The following is a 16,610-nucleotide window of genomic DNA, read 5'->3' as shown; positions in this document are numbered from 1 at the left end:
GTTTCCACAGTACTTGAATTGTTTCTTTCTGGCAGCTTGTAATATTTTCTCCTTGACCTGGGAACTCTGGAATTGGCTACAATATTCCTAGGAGTTTTCCTTTGAGGATCTCTTTCAGGAGGAGATCAGTGGATTCTTTCAATTTCTATTTTGTTCTCTGGTTCTAATATATCAGGGCAATTTTCCTTGATAATTTCTTGAAAGATGATGTCTAGGCTCTTTTTTTGATCATGGCTTTCAGATAGTCCAATAATTTTTAAATTCTCTCTCCTGGACCTATTTTCCAAGTCTATTGTTTTTCCGATGAGATATTTCACATTGTTTTCTAATTTTTCATTCTTTTGGATTTCTTTTACAGTGTCTTGATTTCTCATTAAGTCACTAGCTTCCAATTGCTCTATTCTAATTCTTAAGGAAAATATTTTCTTCAGTAATCTTTTGGACTTCCTTTTCCATTTGGCCAATTTTTCTTTTTAGGGCATTTTTCTCCTCATTGGCTTTTTGGACCTCTTTTGCCATTTGGGTTAGGCTATTTTTTAAGGTGTTATTTCCTTCAGTATTTTTTTGGGTCTCCTTTAGCAAGCTATTGACTTGTTTTTCATGATTTTCTTGCATCACTCTCATTTCTTTTCCCAGTTTTCCCTCTATTTCCCTTACTTGCTCCTCAAAATCCCTTTTGAGTTGTTCCAAGGCCTGGGACTGATTCATATTTTTCTTGGAGGCTTTGGATGTAGGAGCTTTGACTTTGTTGTCTTCTTCTGGTTGTATATTTTGATCTTCTTTGTCACCAAAGTAAGATAATATAGTCTGACTCTTTTTGTGCTGCTTGCTCATGATCCCGGCCAATTACTTGAGTTTTAAACTCTTTGTTAAGGTAAGAGTCTGCTTCCAATGTGGAGGATGTACTGTCCCAAGCTTTGGGGGTTTGTACAGCTGTTTTCAGAGATACTGGGTCAGGTGTTTACTCCTTTCCTGGCCTGTGACCACAAGTACTCTTTTCGGTCCTGTAACTGTGAGGAGGGGTTCCTCTCGATAGCCACTACAAGCTCCACCGTGCCAGTGCTCCTCCTCACCCCAGGACCGCTGCCCAGAACTGTGACCCAGATCCAAACACAGGCAAAGCAAGAGATTCCTGCCTCAGCACTGGCAAAGAGATCCCTGCAATCCCTCTCTGATCAGCAACTGGATTCCCCCTCAGTCTATAGGCCAGAAGCTCAGGAGGCAGCTGCCCCCCCAGAGCCACGCTCTTGGGGAATGGAGCTGAGACCCTGCGTTCCTCTCTCAGCACCGACAGAAACAGACTTTTCCCACTGACCTTCTAAGTTGTCTTTGGCATTGGTGGATTGAGGAGTCTGGAAACCGCCACAGCTGCCTGTGATTCAGTCCTCTGAGGCCTGCTCCAGGTTCGTTGCAGTCTGCGCGCCCACGCTGCAGCGATACACCTTTCTGATCAATCATCCAGGTTGTCTTGGGCTGGAAATTTGTTTCACTCTCTCTTTTTGTGGGTTCTGCTGCTTCAGAATTTGTTTAGAGCCATTTTTTATGAGTATTTGGAGGGGTTTGGAGGAGAGCTCAAGCAAGTCACTGCTTTCACTCCGCCATCTTGGCTCCGCCCCGCCATAACCCTGACTTTTAAACCATGAATTCCTACTTTTTCTATAAATGCTATTGTTCAGTCATTTGTGTCTGACCCTTTGTCTCCCCATTTGGGGTTTTCTTAGCAAAGATACTGGAGTGGTTTGCCATTTCCTTTCCCAGTTCATTTTATTTTATTTTGGGGGGATGAGCATTTATTAAGTATCTACTACTTCCCAGGCAGTGTGCTAAGCACTTACTGCATCACTTAATCCTCATAATCATTCTGGGGGATAGGTGCTATTAAAATCCCCATTACAGTTGAGGAAACTGAGGCAGACAGAATATGTGACTTTCCCAGTGTTTCACAGCTTGTAAGTGTCTGAGGCTCGATTTGAACTCAGGTCTTCTTGACTCTAGGCCCAGTGCTCTATCCACTTCATGGCCAATCACTTCATAATGGGAAAGGATATATAGTGTTCTCAAGCTAATTTTACAGATGAGGAAACCGAGGCAAACAAATTTAAGTGACCTCCCCAAGGTGACACAGCTAGTAAGTGTCTGAAGGCAGATTTGAAATCAAGTTTTCCTGACTCCAGGCCCTTTATCCACTGCACCACCTAGCTAATCAGCTAAAAAAAAATTAATCACTATCATATTTAAAGATCATTTCCTTAAGTCACACTCTCATGCTTTCTCACGGGGTAGAGTTTAGTCTGAGTTCCCGAGGCTGTGTCAGCCCAAGCCTATGCTCTGGTAGGTCTTACCCATGGCCAAGTCAAGGCCACCAAGTGAAGGACTGAATCTTGGTCAGGGAAGGACTCACCCAGCTAAGTTCAAAGGCTCCTCAGAAGCTTAGCCTCAGGTTGATGATGAATTCTTGGGCCCCTGAAGTTTGCCAAGAATATCTAATTAGTTAAAGAGGGCATGCTCCACCTTGGTGGAGGGAGCATTCACACTGATGGAATCCCATATCCTTCAAGTACTGCAGCATACTTACAGAAGATGCTATAAAGAATGAAACTATTTAGGAACTAAACTCCTAGGATGCATGCCCACATTTAAGTATCTTTCCTCATTAAGGATTTTTAAAAATTAATTCTTCTACAACTAGCATTTGATACTTGAGGACAGGCATATACATGTCTTACTGATTTTTATATCCCCTATAAAACATAATAGGATCATGAATTTAGAGCTGGAAAGGATTTCAGAGCCTATCTAATTCATACATACCCCCATTTTATTTTATTTATGTGTTTATTTTTTAGGCAATTGGGGTTAAGTGACTTGCCCAGGGTCACACAGCTAGTGAGTGTCAAGTGTTTGGTCTGAGGCCAGATTTGAACTCAGGTCCTCCTGACTTCAGGGCTGGTTCTCTATGCACTGTGCCACCCCCTACAGCCCCATTTTAGAGATGAGGACACTGAGGCTAAGGAGAGGCTAAACAACTTGCCCGAGGTCACACAGCATCTGAGGCAGGATATGAACCCAAGTCTGACTCCAGAGTCACTCATCTTTCCATTGTACTACTCTCTGTTTTTGTTGTTCATTTTTCAGTTGTGTTCTACTCTTCATGACCCCATTCGGGGTTTTCTGTTTTGGCAAAGATACTGGAGTGGTTTGCTATTTCCCTCTTTAGCTCATTTGACAGATGAGGAAACTGAGGCAAACAAGGTAAAGTAACTTGCCCCAGAGTCATGCAGCTAGTAAGTGTCTGAGGCCAGATTAGAACTCAGGAAGATGAGTCTTCCTGGTTTCCAGCGCGGTGCTCTATGCACTATGGCACCATGTCGCTGTCCACTGTACTACTCAGCCTCCCTATGAACCACGATTCTGTATATGTTGGACATATTTGATGAACACGAATGAATGACATGTCTGGACCTGTGATTTCATTGGTATAGAGACTCCAGGATAAGGGAGCTCCCATTGCCAAAGCAGGTTTGCATCTTCTCTTCAACTTCCCATCTTAGTGATCTCTCAAAACCAGTGAGAGGTTGGTTAAGTGACTTGCCCAGGCTCATACAAGCAGTATATATCAGCAGCAAGATTTGAACCTAGGTTTTCCTGATTCTGAGGCCAACTTTCTATTCATTATACCAGGATCTTCACAGAAATGTCTACTTTTTTGTCTCTTTTAGAGGCAACTACAATGGCACAGCAGATAGAACACTGGCCTGGAATCACAAAGACCTGAGTTCAAATCCTTCCTCAGACACTTGCTGGCTATGTAACCCTCGGCAAGTCACTTTACCTATATTTGCTTTAGTTCACTTACTGTAAAATGCATAGCAACTAACTCCCAGGGCTGTTGTGAGGATCAAATGAAAAAAAAATTTGTAAAACACTAATCACAGTGCCTGGCATGCAGTAGCTAACATATAAATGCTTATTTTCTTCACTTCCTCCAATTCCCATTCTGATTCAGTTTTCTATAATGGGAGCATCTTCCTTTTTTACATTCACCTCTTAATTTTTTGTTGAAACTCTGTTCTAAAGATTTATCATCAATCCTCCAATTCTTCAGGTTTCCATAAACAAAGCTGCTCCAGCTTTTTATTTTAGCTAAAAGCCTTTTATTTCCTATTGTCTCTCTTCTTCTATTAGCTACCACATGAAAGAAATGAACAAAAATGAAGAGCAAGATAATTCAGAATTCCTGGGTCTCAGTCTGCCTCCCTTTCTCTAAAATAATTTCTTCCTTAAGTACTTGGTTGATTGATTATCCTGTATTTCAAACTTTAATTTTTTTTTTGTGGTGGCAGTAGTTGCAATAAAAGTTTATACCCATCATTTCACCGGGATAAGGAACTCCCAATGAGAAAACTCCTTCTAGCCATGCAGAATGGGACCTGCTTTGTAATTGATTATCTTTGAAAATTGCCTGGGAACCTTGAGAAGTGCCTTGCCCCACCCAGGTCACACAGCCCAAAGATAGTAGAGACATAACTTGAACCCAGATTTTTCCGACTCTGAAAAATCAGCTCTCTATTCTCCTATATGAATCCAAATCCAATTCAATTCAGTCTTCCAGACCCAATGAAAATAAACCATAGTGAGGCTTTAGCTCGGATGTCAAAGGCATCAGGATCAGCATATGCCCACCTTACCCCTTATGGGGGGGCATCTAATGGTGGACATGCATATATGACAGCAAACCCCATTCTGCTAAGGTTTGGGCAGCTGTTCATTGCACACATTGCTAAGTAATCTAAAGCACTAGGTAAATCCAAAATAAATTGTTTAAAGATATTTTGCTTTCTTTACCTTTAAACCAGAACTCCAGCACCACATACACATAACATTTGCCTTTAAAAATAGCTACAGCATCATAATGTATTAAACATGAATTTTCTCTGCCACTTGTTAGTGACAAGGACATGAAGTTAGAATGAAAATTGTATTCATCCCAAATCCCCCTTAGTACACAGCATAAGAAACACAGAAATATTGAATTGCACAGTTACTTTATAAAAGTTAATTTAAAATTTCATCAGTCAGAAAATGTTTTAAAACCATGTAAGAAGGACTTGTATTTGTAATCCTCCCATATGTTGCATGCATATTGACGCAGTTAAATATTCAGTATTTATTTTCAGCCAGCACACACAGGTATGTGTGCTGGCAAAGAACGACACATATTTTATGCATGCAAATTTATTAATTATTTATGCAAATTTATTTAAAACCACACATTTGTATTGTGTGAAGCTCAAATGAATCACGAAAGCAAGTGGTCACTAGTTCAGCTTCATACTCTCCCCCTTCTTTTCACCTTGTTATAAAAGGTCTCTTTCAGGCCACCATCCCTCCACTGTTTCCTTCTTCCTCCTCCCTTCCCTCCATCCTACTGCTACCTCCCTTCCCAACTTGTTCTTAACAGTGAGCATGTTTAATCAAGGCTTTAGAGGATCATTTCAGCTTTTAAGTTTACCCAGTATTGTATAGCTAGCTTGTTATGAAGTCTCCTAAATTAATTTAGGATCAAATTCTTTCAAAAAATGTTAACCCCACTAATTTTACTTCATTAAAGCATCAGTAAGCATGTTTTCCAAAAAAAGGTTCTAGATACACTAATGATCAGTAGACCTGATACTTGGGAAACATCAGAAATTAGTACAAAATGTTTATTACATTATAAAAATGACTAAAGCATTGCCTCCTTTGTATCAAAATACTCCTAACTGAAATGAACTCATTACTTCACTAGTGGTACATTTCCTTATTTCAATTATACAATTTCAATGCAATTTTTAAGAACTTCACAGATTCTATCAAAATTAAATTAAACTATTTTATCAATAAGCCACATGAAAGAGAGTCACATTTTTTCTCTAGGTCTCAGTTTCTGAGGAGAGAGCTCCTTCCAATTCCATTCTCTGATTCTGAGATGCTAAAAAAGTCTTCATTTAAGAACTAACTGCGGCAGCTAGGTGGAGCAGTGGATAGAGCACCCGCCCTGAAGTCAGGAGGACCTGAGCTCAAATACAGCCTCAGACCAAACACTTGACACTTACTAGCTGTGTGACCCTGGGCAAGTCACTTAACCCCAATTGCCTAAAAGCAAAAAAAAAAAAAAGAACTAATACTTAGCAATATCATAACAGACTCCAACAAAACCATTTATTCTACAGGTAAAAAACAACGATGCTTATTTAAATGCTGTTCTAGGTCTTTGTCAGTTTCTCCCTGTCTAACAAGGATTTAAAAAAATTAATCAAATCCACAGATCAGGCATCCCAAAAAATTAAGCGTGTATTTTCACAGTTTAAAAATCTAAACACATTAAAATCTACCCCATGTAAAATCATTAGTTTCTTCATCTGGTAAATGGGGATAATGTTACCTCTGGTGCCTATCTTACAGCACTATTGTAAGGACCAAATGAAATAATGTTCATAAAGGCTTTGTAAACCTTTAAAAAAATTATATAAATGTCAGCTGTATCATTATACATTCTCCAATCCTCTTAGTCTTTTAAGTCGGTATTTGGAAGTAAAGAGGTACATTAATAGAGGCTAAGATAAAAGTATTAGGGAAAAAAATATGGATCTAATAAGCTCTCCTAATACAAGTTTTTTTCTTCATGACTGTAAAAACACCTTAAAAAGAAGGTTAAGAGGCAATTAATGACAAAACCTTAACTATAATATTGCAAATGTGATATCATAATACCTTGGTAAATATGAGAATTATGAAAGCCATGAAATTAAAGGACTTTGATATATGTAAGATCAGTAGAAATGATTCATCATTATTTAATGGACGTTTAATTTTTAAATGCCATGTTCCAATGAAAAAAGGTATACTGAACAGGGGAACTGGAAATTTCAACACAGAATCAAGACAAAAGAAACAAACTTTATAGGCGAAGGGTACACTTACCCAGCTGCTTCTTCTTTTGTCAGCCCTTTCCATTTCAATTCCAGATACGTATCAGTCTCACCTTTAATTTTCAACAATTGAGCCCTAAATTTAAATGACAGGGAAAAAAAATTAAAAGAGAACAGAAGTGCCAAGTAGAAAGATGGAAACTAGAGGAGGAGAAATACTGGAGGAGAACCACTCATCGATGGGTCTACTGGGGATGAGCAGTGTTGCACAAAGAATTGAGCAAATTGAGTTAAACCTTTTGGATAAATAGCTGTATTCAAGTCTTTATTACATAGGACTAAAAATTTTCGAGGTGGGAAAAATTGTTGATCCAGAATCTAAATCAATATGGTACTCAAGGACAGGATATTCATAAAGTCTTTTTTTTACTTCAGTTTTAAACTTTGAAGCTTTAATAATGTAACTTATAATAATTTCTTAACATATCTTGCATATTATGTATATATTACATATAATATACTATATTTTATAATATAATCACTAAGAGGCCTTTAAACGCAAAAAAATTGTTAGCAGTAGGGACTCAGTTTACTTTCTCATCTATGGGTATCACTTCACATATTTATTTTCAGGGTTTGTTTGTTTGTTTCAGAGCTGTGATTTCTATTTTTAAATTTAAAAAAAATCAATTTTTTTTTAACTAGAACATATCTAAAAGAGGATGCAATGTTGTTCTATTTATATCCAAAGGACAGAACTTAGAGTAATGAGTGAAAGTTACAAAGGAGGCAACTTTGAGATAATACGGAGAAACTTCCAAATGATTAGCACTACCCAAAAAGGTATTGGCTGTCTTTGGAAGGAGAGAGTTCTCTGTCATTGAAGGTCTTCAAGCAGAACCTAGATCACCACAGGACAGAGATATTACAGATGAGAGTCATGCTGTAGGTGTGGTGATAGATGATCTCTGAGAAGATCCCTTTGAATTCTAATATTCTCTGAGTATCTCTGTCATAGTCTTCTTACTCAGACTATAACTGGTCATCAATGACACCAGAGCCATTATTTCTGATCTTAACTCAGACCCAATCCACTGTGAGTGGCAAATACTGGCCTCTTTTTTTTGAGACAGAAACAAGCAAAGATCCCCTAACTTAACTATGCCCAGCATAGGAGTAAATGGGTACTCCTATTTGGTACATTAGGTACCAAATGGTACCTGATTTTAGGTATGTTAAATACCTAATGGTACATTAGGACACATTCAAGGATATACTTGATCCACGAAATTGATGAACAACGTCAGTATATCATAACCTCTTGGAACTAACTTTACTCCATAATTTTCCTCTTATTCCTATTCCCCGACTACCTTTCCTCTATGCCCATTGGAAGTGTAACAAGACAAAAGGTCATAGAAATTAAAAAACAAAACGAAACAAAAAAAGCCCAAAACACCAGAATCAAAGGCACTTACTTTGTGAGGCCTGCTGGGGAACACGTTGCCCTCTTTCTTGTTAAGAGGGCGAGCTTTGAGTAGTCTATCTGCACAGGTGGCAAAGTCGTCATTGTGGACTAAGAGAAAAGAACAGAAACAGGATTTATTTCATGACGAGTTTCAAAGGGTTGAAATCTTATCAGAGATCCACATCCTGTTATAGCAGCTGGTACTGGAAGCATTCATGTGCAGACACTCACTTATCCAACTCAGGGAGCATTTGGGCTTGCTTACTTTCCTTACTTCTTTCCATTTCTTGCTTTTGGCCACTTGATGAATGATTTGCATATGCAGTATGACGTAGTCTAGGGACCTAGGTGGAACAGTGGGTAGAGTACTCATCTTCCTGAGTTCAAATCTGGCCTCAGATACACTTACTAGCTGGGTGACACTGGGCAAGTCACTTCACTTGCCTCGGTTTCCTCATCTGCAAAATGAGCTGGAGAAGGAAATGGCAAACCGCTCCAGTATCTTTGCCAAGAAAACCCCAAATGGGGTCATGAAGAGTCAGACATGACTGAACAACAACAACAGGGGAAAATAAACTGTTTTAGAATGGTTGAGTTTGAGATAGAGGCAGTGATATAGAGCAAGGGAGAGTGTACTAGAGTCAGAAGACCTAAATTCCAATCCAGCTTCAGGCAATGACTAGCTGTGTGGTCCTAGGCAAGGGTCTATTTGCCTCAGTTTCCTCATCTGTAAAATGGGCATCATAATCTCACTCACCTCCCAGGGCTGCTGTGAGGATCAAATGAGTTAATATTGTAAGCTTTTTATGAACCGCAAAACACAATATGCTAGCAGTTACTCTTGTAATGGTGAAGATACTGAGGAAGCTACTGGAAACAGGGGTAGGGGGTGGGGAGGGCAGTGATTTTTGAAGACTTTTGAAGAGAAAGATAAAAAATGTGGATATCTATTCCACATGATTATTTTTTGGTTTAGAGATGCAGGTGTTGGGAGCCATAATTCTAGATGTGATCGTTGTGGGAATAGAAGAGATTAAAGACAGATGAGAAGGCCAAGGGCAGAATCTAAGGCAACTTCCATCCTAAGAGATTAGAAAAAGGAGGAAATAGAAGTCAGATATGTAAGGAGAAACCAGAGAAGATGGTGCTTCAGAAACAAAGGTATTAAGTGTGGACTCTAAAATCTCCTCTTAGGGCAAGGATCCATGAAATTTTTTAAAAATATGTTTGATCACTATATTTCAATATAATTAGTTACCTTTGTCATCTTATATGTTGTATTTTATGGGTTTTTAACACATTATTCTGAGATGTGAGTCTCTAAGGTTCACTGGATTGCCAAAGTGATTCCATTACACACACATACACACACCCCAAGAATTTCTGCCTTAGAGTGATACGGTACTTTCAGAAAAAAGTGCCAGATCAGAAATATAGCTGAAGCGGTTTCTGAAAGGCCTTTTCCTCAGTTCCAATCTTTATTAGAGCATAGCACCCACCCCACCCTCCTTTGCTTCTTGGAGGGTTATACCAAGCATTGCCAAGCACAAGATATCGAGGGGGTCTATGTATGGCTCTGTCTACTCTTCCCCAGTTGCTTCCTTGACAATTACAGCAGCAAGAAAAAAAGACAAACCCATATTAGGGAAAAGGTCTGCTCTGTGAATTCAATGACGTCCTACCCAAGGTTACAGAATCTCATCTAAGTCATACATACTCTGTAAACAATCCAAACTTAAGGGGACCAAATTTGGCCAGCCTTGCCCAACTCTTTGTCTTCCTTAAAGACCCCATGGCAATGTCATCCCTGCAAACTGGTATGTCAGTAGCATGTCTAAAGGGGTTCCTCTGCTTTCATCCAACACTGTGCTGACTGACCATAGGAGCTCAGCCATCATGCTGACTGCTTCTACAACCACAGTGCTAACTACTAGGTGAGTGGAGTAGGGGAAGGGAATAAGCATTTGTATAATGCCTGCTAGGGGTCAGGCATTGTGCTAAGAGCATTGGTACTTGAGGAGAAAGTATCAAACTCTAATCAACAATAAACTGAAAAGCATTTTTTAAGAACCAATTATGTACCACCCACTGTTCTGGGTTCTGGGGACTCAGACAAAAGTAAAACAATCTCTGCCCTCAACAAGTTCACTTTCTATAGGGAGAGATAACATGTATAGAGGAGATAACATATAAGGGATACAAAATATATGTAAAATACACACAAAATATGTTACTTACTTTTTTGGGGAGAAAGCATTACTAGTTAAGAGGTTCAGGAAAGGTTTCCTGGTGGTTGAGCTGAGGTTTGAAGGAAAGTAGGGATTTTAAAAGGTGGTGAGAAGGGGGTACATTTCAACTATGGAGTGGTCAACAGTGCCTGTTACAAGAGAGAAGTCCCTGGAGATGAAGACTGAGAAAGGGCAGTTGGGGCAGCTAGGTGGTATAGTGGATCAAAGTGCTGAGTATGGAATCAGGAAGACCTAAATTCAAATCCAGTCTCAGATACTTACTAGCTGTGTGACTCTGAGTAAGTCACTTAATCTCTGTCTCAGTTTCCTCATCTGTAAAATGGGGATAATAACAGTCCCTACCTCCCAGTGTTGTTGTGAGGATCAAATGAGATAGTATTTGTAAAGTGCTTACTGAGCACACTGTCTGGCACATACCACTATATAAATGCTAGCCATCATCATCATCACCATCACCACCACCATCATCATTATCATCATCATCATCATCATCACCACCACCACCACCACCATCACCGTCATCATTAATACTACCACCACCACCACCATCATCATCATCATCACCATCATTGTGATCTTTCCAAGAGCAGTTTCTATATAGCTTAATAGCTTCAGCCAGAGCTGAAGTGTTGTGTTAATGAAGAAGTGGTGGTAATGGGTATAAATTACTTTTTTCCAAGAAATTTGGTGATGCAAAGAAGATGGAAGATGTAATAGTAGCTTCATGGGTAGAAGGAATTAGGGAAAGTCTCATTGTAAGATTGGGGAGACCTAAGTAAATGGGAAGGAGAGAATATAATGGGACCAACAGAAGAGTTATCATGGACAAAAAGATAATTCATCAACTAGATCCTGAAGGAAGCAGGAAGCAAAAGGCACAGAGGTGAAGGACAGAAGGTCAGGGAGGTGAAGAATTTTAGGGAGAATCTTTCTTAGTCTTTGGACTGGCTGACCACTTTGGTATAACAGTAAGAGGACTGGATTCGGAAGCAGAGGATCTGAGTTTAAATTCTGTCTCAGTCACCTACTACCTGACCTGTGTGACCTGGGCAAGTCACTTAAAGTCTCTGAGCCTCGGTTTCCTTATTTTTCTTTGGCGGGGAGAAAGTGATCAGGGTTAAGTGACTTGCCCAGTGTCACACAGCTAGTAAGTGCCATTTGAACTCAGGTCCTCCTGACTCCAGAGCCAGCGCTCTATCCCCTGCACCATCTAGTTGCCCCTCCTCAGTTTCCTTATTTGAAAAATGAGGGAGGTTGTGGTAGACCAAATGGTCTTTAACATCTCTTCCAGTTCTAAATTTGTAATCCTAGGATGCTAACTGTATTAGCTTTGGGGGAAATTAAAATGCAGGAGATAGACCTGGACCACAGGGATGAGTGAGTGACTGAAGGTCATGATGAGAGTTTGTAAGGGAATGGGAGAGGCGGATGGGATAGACGGATAAATGCTTGTGGTCAGAGCAGAATTTAGGAATTTGGGATTTGGGGAGAGAGTTTCCAAAAGGAAAAGGGCCAGAAGTGGAGTCAGGAATTTCCCCAAATAATAGAAGGGCCTAATTAGTTTCTGTGGTGACTTGGAGTCATAGTAGCTAGGCCTCCTGTCATCACAGGACTGGGAAGCATTAATATTGATCCCATAAAATGTGCCTACCCCATAAAATGTGCTTATCTATGTTCAATATAAAATGCATACTTTTTTTTAACATGGGACAGAAAAAAATCCACTCCAAAAGATAATTACCCAACAAAGTCAAGTTTGTCATTTCAAAGTACGGTACATAGAAATGAACAAGACTTCTTTGTCATCCACATGAACTGGAAATTTTTTTTCAAGTTCTCAGTCAACGTTTCCTACTATTAAAGTTTCAGCTGCCAGTTCCTTCATTTTGCTTTCCTCTGATCTGAGAACATTAGCAGCGGGAGCACCTTTACTCTTAAATTTAGTTTAATGTAAGTATCGTAAGCCCTGCTGGCAAGCCTGAAGGCATAAACTTTGAATGGGGGGTGGTAAAAACTGAATTTTCAAATGAAAAAAGTTGAGATATTTTAAGTGAGTGCAAAACAGGAAAAAGAAATCGAATCCAGAGCTAATCTATGTAGCAAAGATTTTCCAGTGTGTTACTTTCCTCTCCAGACTCAGATTTTGTAAGCCCTCCATGCCTTAATCGACAGTTTCATGGGTTGCTGTGGTCATCTTGTGGTCAACATACTTGTGATGAACCTCTCTACATGTAGACAGGCTGGTCCTCAGCTGCATTACAAGTACAATCAATTTTCATGCCTTTGCTTAATGCTGTCCCCCATTGTTGGTACATTCAGCTGGCATGGTGGTTAATAAATGAGTCACCTTCATACCAAGATAGGCGGCAGAACAGATTTCAGTACACGTAAATGCTGTCTGAGTTAGTAATTTGGGTACTCCATTTTAGGAAGGAAATTGATTAGCTGAAAAGCATCCCAAGGAGGACAATTTAATTGGTGAATGGCTTTGGGATTAGGGCATAAAATGATCCTTCAAAGGATTGGTGATATTCAGTATGGAGAAAAGGACTTAGGAGGTGGGGAGTGATAGACAGTTATTTTTAAGAATGTGAAAGACTGTCATACGGAAGAGGGAATAGACTTATTCTGTTTGGCAAGAGAGAGAATAGAAGTTGAAAAGAGGCCAATTTTGGTTTAAGGTAAGAAAAAACTCTCCAACAATTGGCGCTATTCAGAGGTAGAATGAGCTGCCTCAGGAGGCAGTGGCTTTCACATCACTGGCTAACCACTCACCAGACATGTGGGTAAATCATATAGTGCATCTAATTTACAGACATTCATATCAGGGTTGGAGAGGGGATCCATCCTTGGGAATTGGTGGAACTGAACTAGATGGCTTCCAAGCCCCCTCTGTGATTCTTCCATGCTTAATTAAAGTGACACATACTTGTATTACACTTTAGGAGACCGGAATTGTGGGAAAGTTAACACCCATTCTGAGTATTAGTGATAGAAACAGTTACCATTGTTGTTTATCTTGCCTGGAATGAGGTGGAATGAGGTTTCACTACTGTAAGCTTGACATTGACGGAGTTTAGAAAGCCTCCTTTTTTTTTTTTTTTACGTTGAACTGAGTTACTCTCCCCGAGCCTGGCTTGGTCAGGCTATACTCCCAAACCCTCCAGATAACTCAGAGCTAGAGGCAACATCAAAGATCGAGTCCAGTGGGATTCTGTGATTATGACATAGGCCTCTGGTCACCTATACTGCAGTCACAGATGTCCTGGTTACGAATTCTACTCCTGAATCCTAAATGGAAAGAGGCCCGGGGAGGAGGGAAGGGACTGAAGAAAGGAAAAAAACGAGAGAGAAGGGAGTTGATGGGGATCTTCTCCAGTTGCCAGCTATAGAGGGCACAGAAAGAAGCATCATACCAGAAGTTTCAGGCTTAGTGTCTTTGAGAAGTACTGGGAACATTCTGAGTAGAAGGCAGAGAGGGGGCATCGACCCAGGGTGCTAGCTTATGGGAGGTGCTACATATGGTTCGAAGGGCCTGCTGAGCCAAAGATCAAAGAGTTGCCTAAAGCCTTTCCATTGTTGGTATTCAGAAGAAATTTGGTGGGGCCTTTGATCTCCTGGTTGACTGTGTATCGCAGTTACTGTCTCTAGTAGTTGACTCCCCCCCACCACCGCCACCACTAGCACAGACAAATGAGAATGCAAAAGTACAGGATGAAAGGTTTGAGAGTGCTGGGTAAGACTGAATGCTTCCTGGGGTGTAAGTTTAAATTTCGGCCCCCCAGTAAAATTCTTCAAAGGGGATCCCTCCTGCCCATCTTCATCCTGAACCATGGTCGAGGGGTGTGGCTGGGGTGGGGAGGGAGGATCTAGCACTTTAGGAGGATGCTTGAATAGTTCTGACTGCTTCTCTGTTCAGAGACATCAGATGGACACTACTGCCTAACACTAACTCTTTAAAAGCTTTAAGAATGTTACTGCAAAGTATTAAATAGTGTATAAACTCCTGATACATCCTAGGTGCTCTATAAACATTAGTTGAATGATGAATGAATTATTCAGCTGCTAGTGGACTGGGTAGCTAGATGGTGCAGTGGATAGAGCGCCGGGCCTGGAGTCAAGAAGATCTCTCTTCCTGAGTTCAAATATGGCCTCAGATACTTAATAGCTGTATGATGCAGGGCAAGCTACTTAACCCTGTTTGCCTCAGTTTCCTCATCTGTAAAATGAGCTAGAGAAGGAAATGGCAAACCACTTCAGTATCCTTGTCAAGAAAACCCTAAATGGGGTCACAAAGAGTCGGGCATAACTGAAAAACAACAACTGAATAAAATCAAAGTGGATTCAAGAGAAATCTAAGTGTGTGTCCGCAACACAGGATAACTTAATTATCCCACCAATACACATTCACTTAAATTTTCACACCAATGTCACAAGTTACCATGAACATCTATAAGGAAAGATGTAATGGCAATGTTACTTTAACTAAGAGTAAATGAAATATATTCAGATTTTTTCTTAAAAAGTCAGAAAGGTCCATTTTGCCAGAATTAGGGAATAATAGTAGTCACTGAAACAGTTACATCCTTTTCATAATTTTGAATTATTTGAGTACTTTCTGATGGGTATGCAATCCTGTCAACGAACATTTTTTGATTACATTAAATGTATATATATATATATACATGTATATATATATATACACACACACACATATATACACACATATATATGTATATGTATATATATATATGTGTGTGTGTGTGTGTGTATGATAATAAATATGGAAAGAACTTAGGAAGCCCAACTTAACTTACATTATAAGGTTAGGCCAGATGTATCTCAGGTCTCATGGACTTCCAACTGCAAAATCAAGAAAGCAAACAGTAATAATGAAAGAAAGAAGAAGGGGGGGCAGCTAGGTGGTGCAGTGGATAGAGCACTGGCCCTGGAATCCGGAGGACCTGAGTTCCAGTCTGGCCTCAGACACATAACACTCACTAGCTGTGTGACTCTGGGTAAGTCACTTAACCCCAATTGCTTCACCAAAAAAAAAAAAGAGGGATAAGGTCAGCTTTTAGAACATATACATTTTTATATGTGCAGTAAGACCTAAAATTTCTTGTGTATTTTTTAAAAAGTGAAAGCTACTATAGGACCATATCCTTAATTCAGTGAATCACCTCTCCCCCACCAAAAAATAAAACAAACATAAACTTCTCCCACATTTTGCACTGTGTCTATGGCTTTTTTTGATTAAGGCCTACCTGAGCTTTGGAGCTTGCTATTTAGGACCCTTGACTTCCCAGTTTTCTACAAATTATGGGTATTTCAGGTAGGAACCAACAAGCAAGCCTGACTCAGCTAAGGATTCAACACTATGGTTAAGATAGATAGATAGATAGATAGATAGATAGATAGATAGATAGATAGATGGATGGATGGATGGATGGATGATAAATATCTAGTATCTGTATCTATATATGGATCTATACTTAGATATATTATCTATCTGTCTGTCTGTCTGTCTTCTGTTTGGCAGGAGAGAGAGAATAGAAGCAAGAATAAAAGAAGCATATTTAGGCTTGAGGTAAGGAAAACTAACATTTGGAGCTATTAAAAATGGAATTATCTATATCTACGTGTGGAATAGATATGTATGTGGAAATATATATGCAATATAAACATAATACACATATATGTGTGCATATATCTATATATATTTATCTGTGTGTAGAATAGACATATGTGGGATATATGAAATATTATATAAATACACATATATGTGTATATATCTATATACCTATATGCGGATTACATATGTGTGTGGGAATATAATACATACACACATATTTGTGAATATATGTACCTATGTTTATATCCATATAGATAGATAGCTGGTATAAGTATGCATGTGTGTATATACATACATACATACATACATACATACACACGTACAACTAGGATTCTCAGTTTTCTTCT

At 39.4% G+C, this 16,610-nt stretch overlaps 1 protein-coding gene across 1 annotated transcript in view; it reads right to left on the bottom strand.

Annotated features, from left to right (window-relative positions):
• Positions 1–16,610, bottom strand: part of TTC29 (tetratricopeptide repeat domain 29) — a 249,646-nt gene that overhangs the window by 232,307 nt on the left and 729 nt on the right. The window contains 3 exon segments of the mRNA XM_020993977.2: positions 6,964–7,047; positions 8,390–8,487; positions 15,446–15,491. Coding sequence (XP_020849636.1) covers positions 6,964–7,047; positions 8,390–8,481 — 176 coding nt within the window. The 5' untranslated portion in view covers positions 8,482–8,487; positions 15,446–15,491.

The sequence above is a fragment of the Phascolarctos cinereus genome, unplaced genomic scaffold, assembly GCF_003287225.1.
Source record: "Phascolarctos cinereus isolate Bilbo 61053 unplaced genomic scaffold, phaCin_HiC Scaffold_9;HRSCAF=440, whole genome shotgun sequence".
Classification (NCBI taxonomy): Eukaryota; Metazoa; Chordata; class Mammalia; order Diprotodontia; family Phascolarctidae; genus Phascolarctos; species Phascolarctos cinereus.
This window is presented reverse-complemented; position numbering and strand designations above follow the sequence as displayed.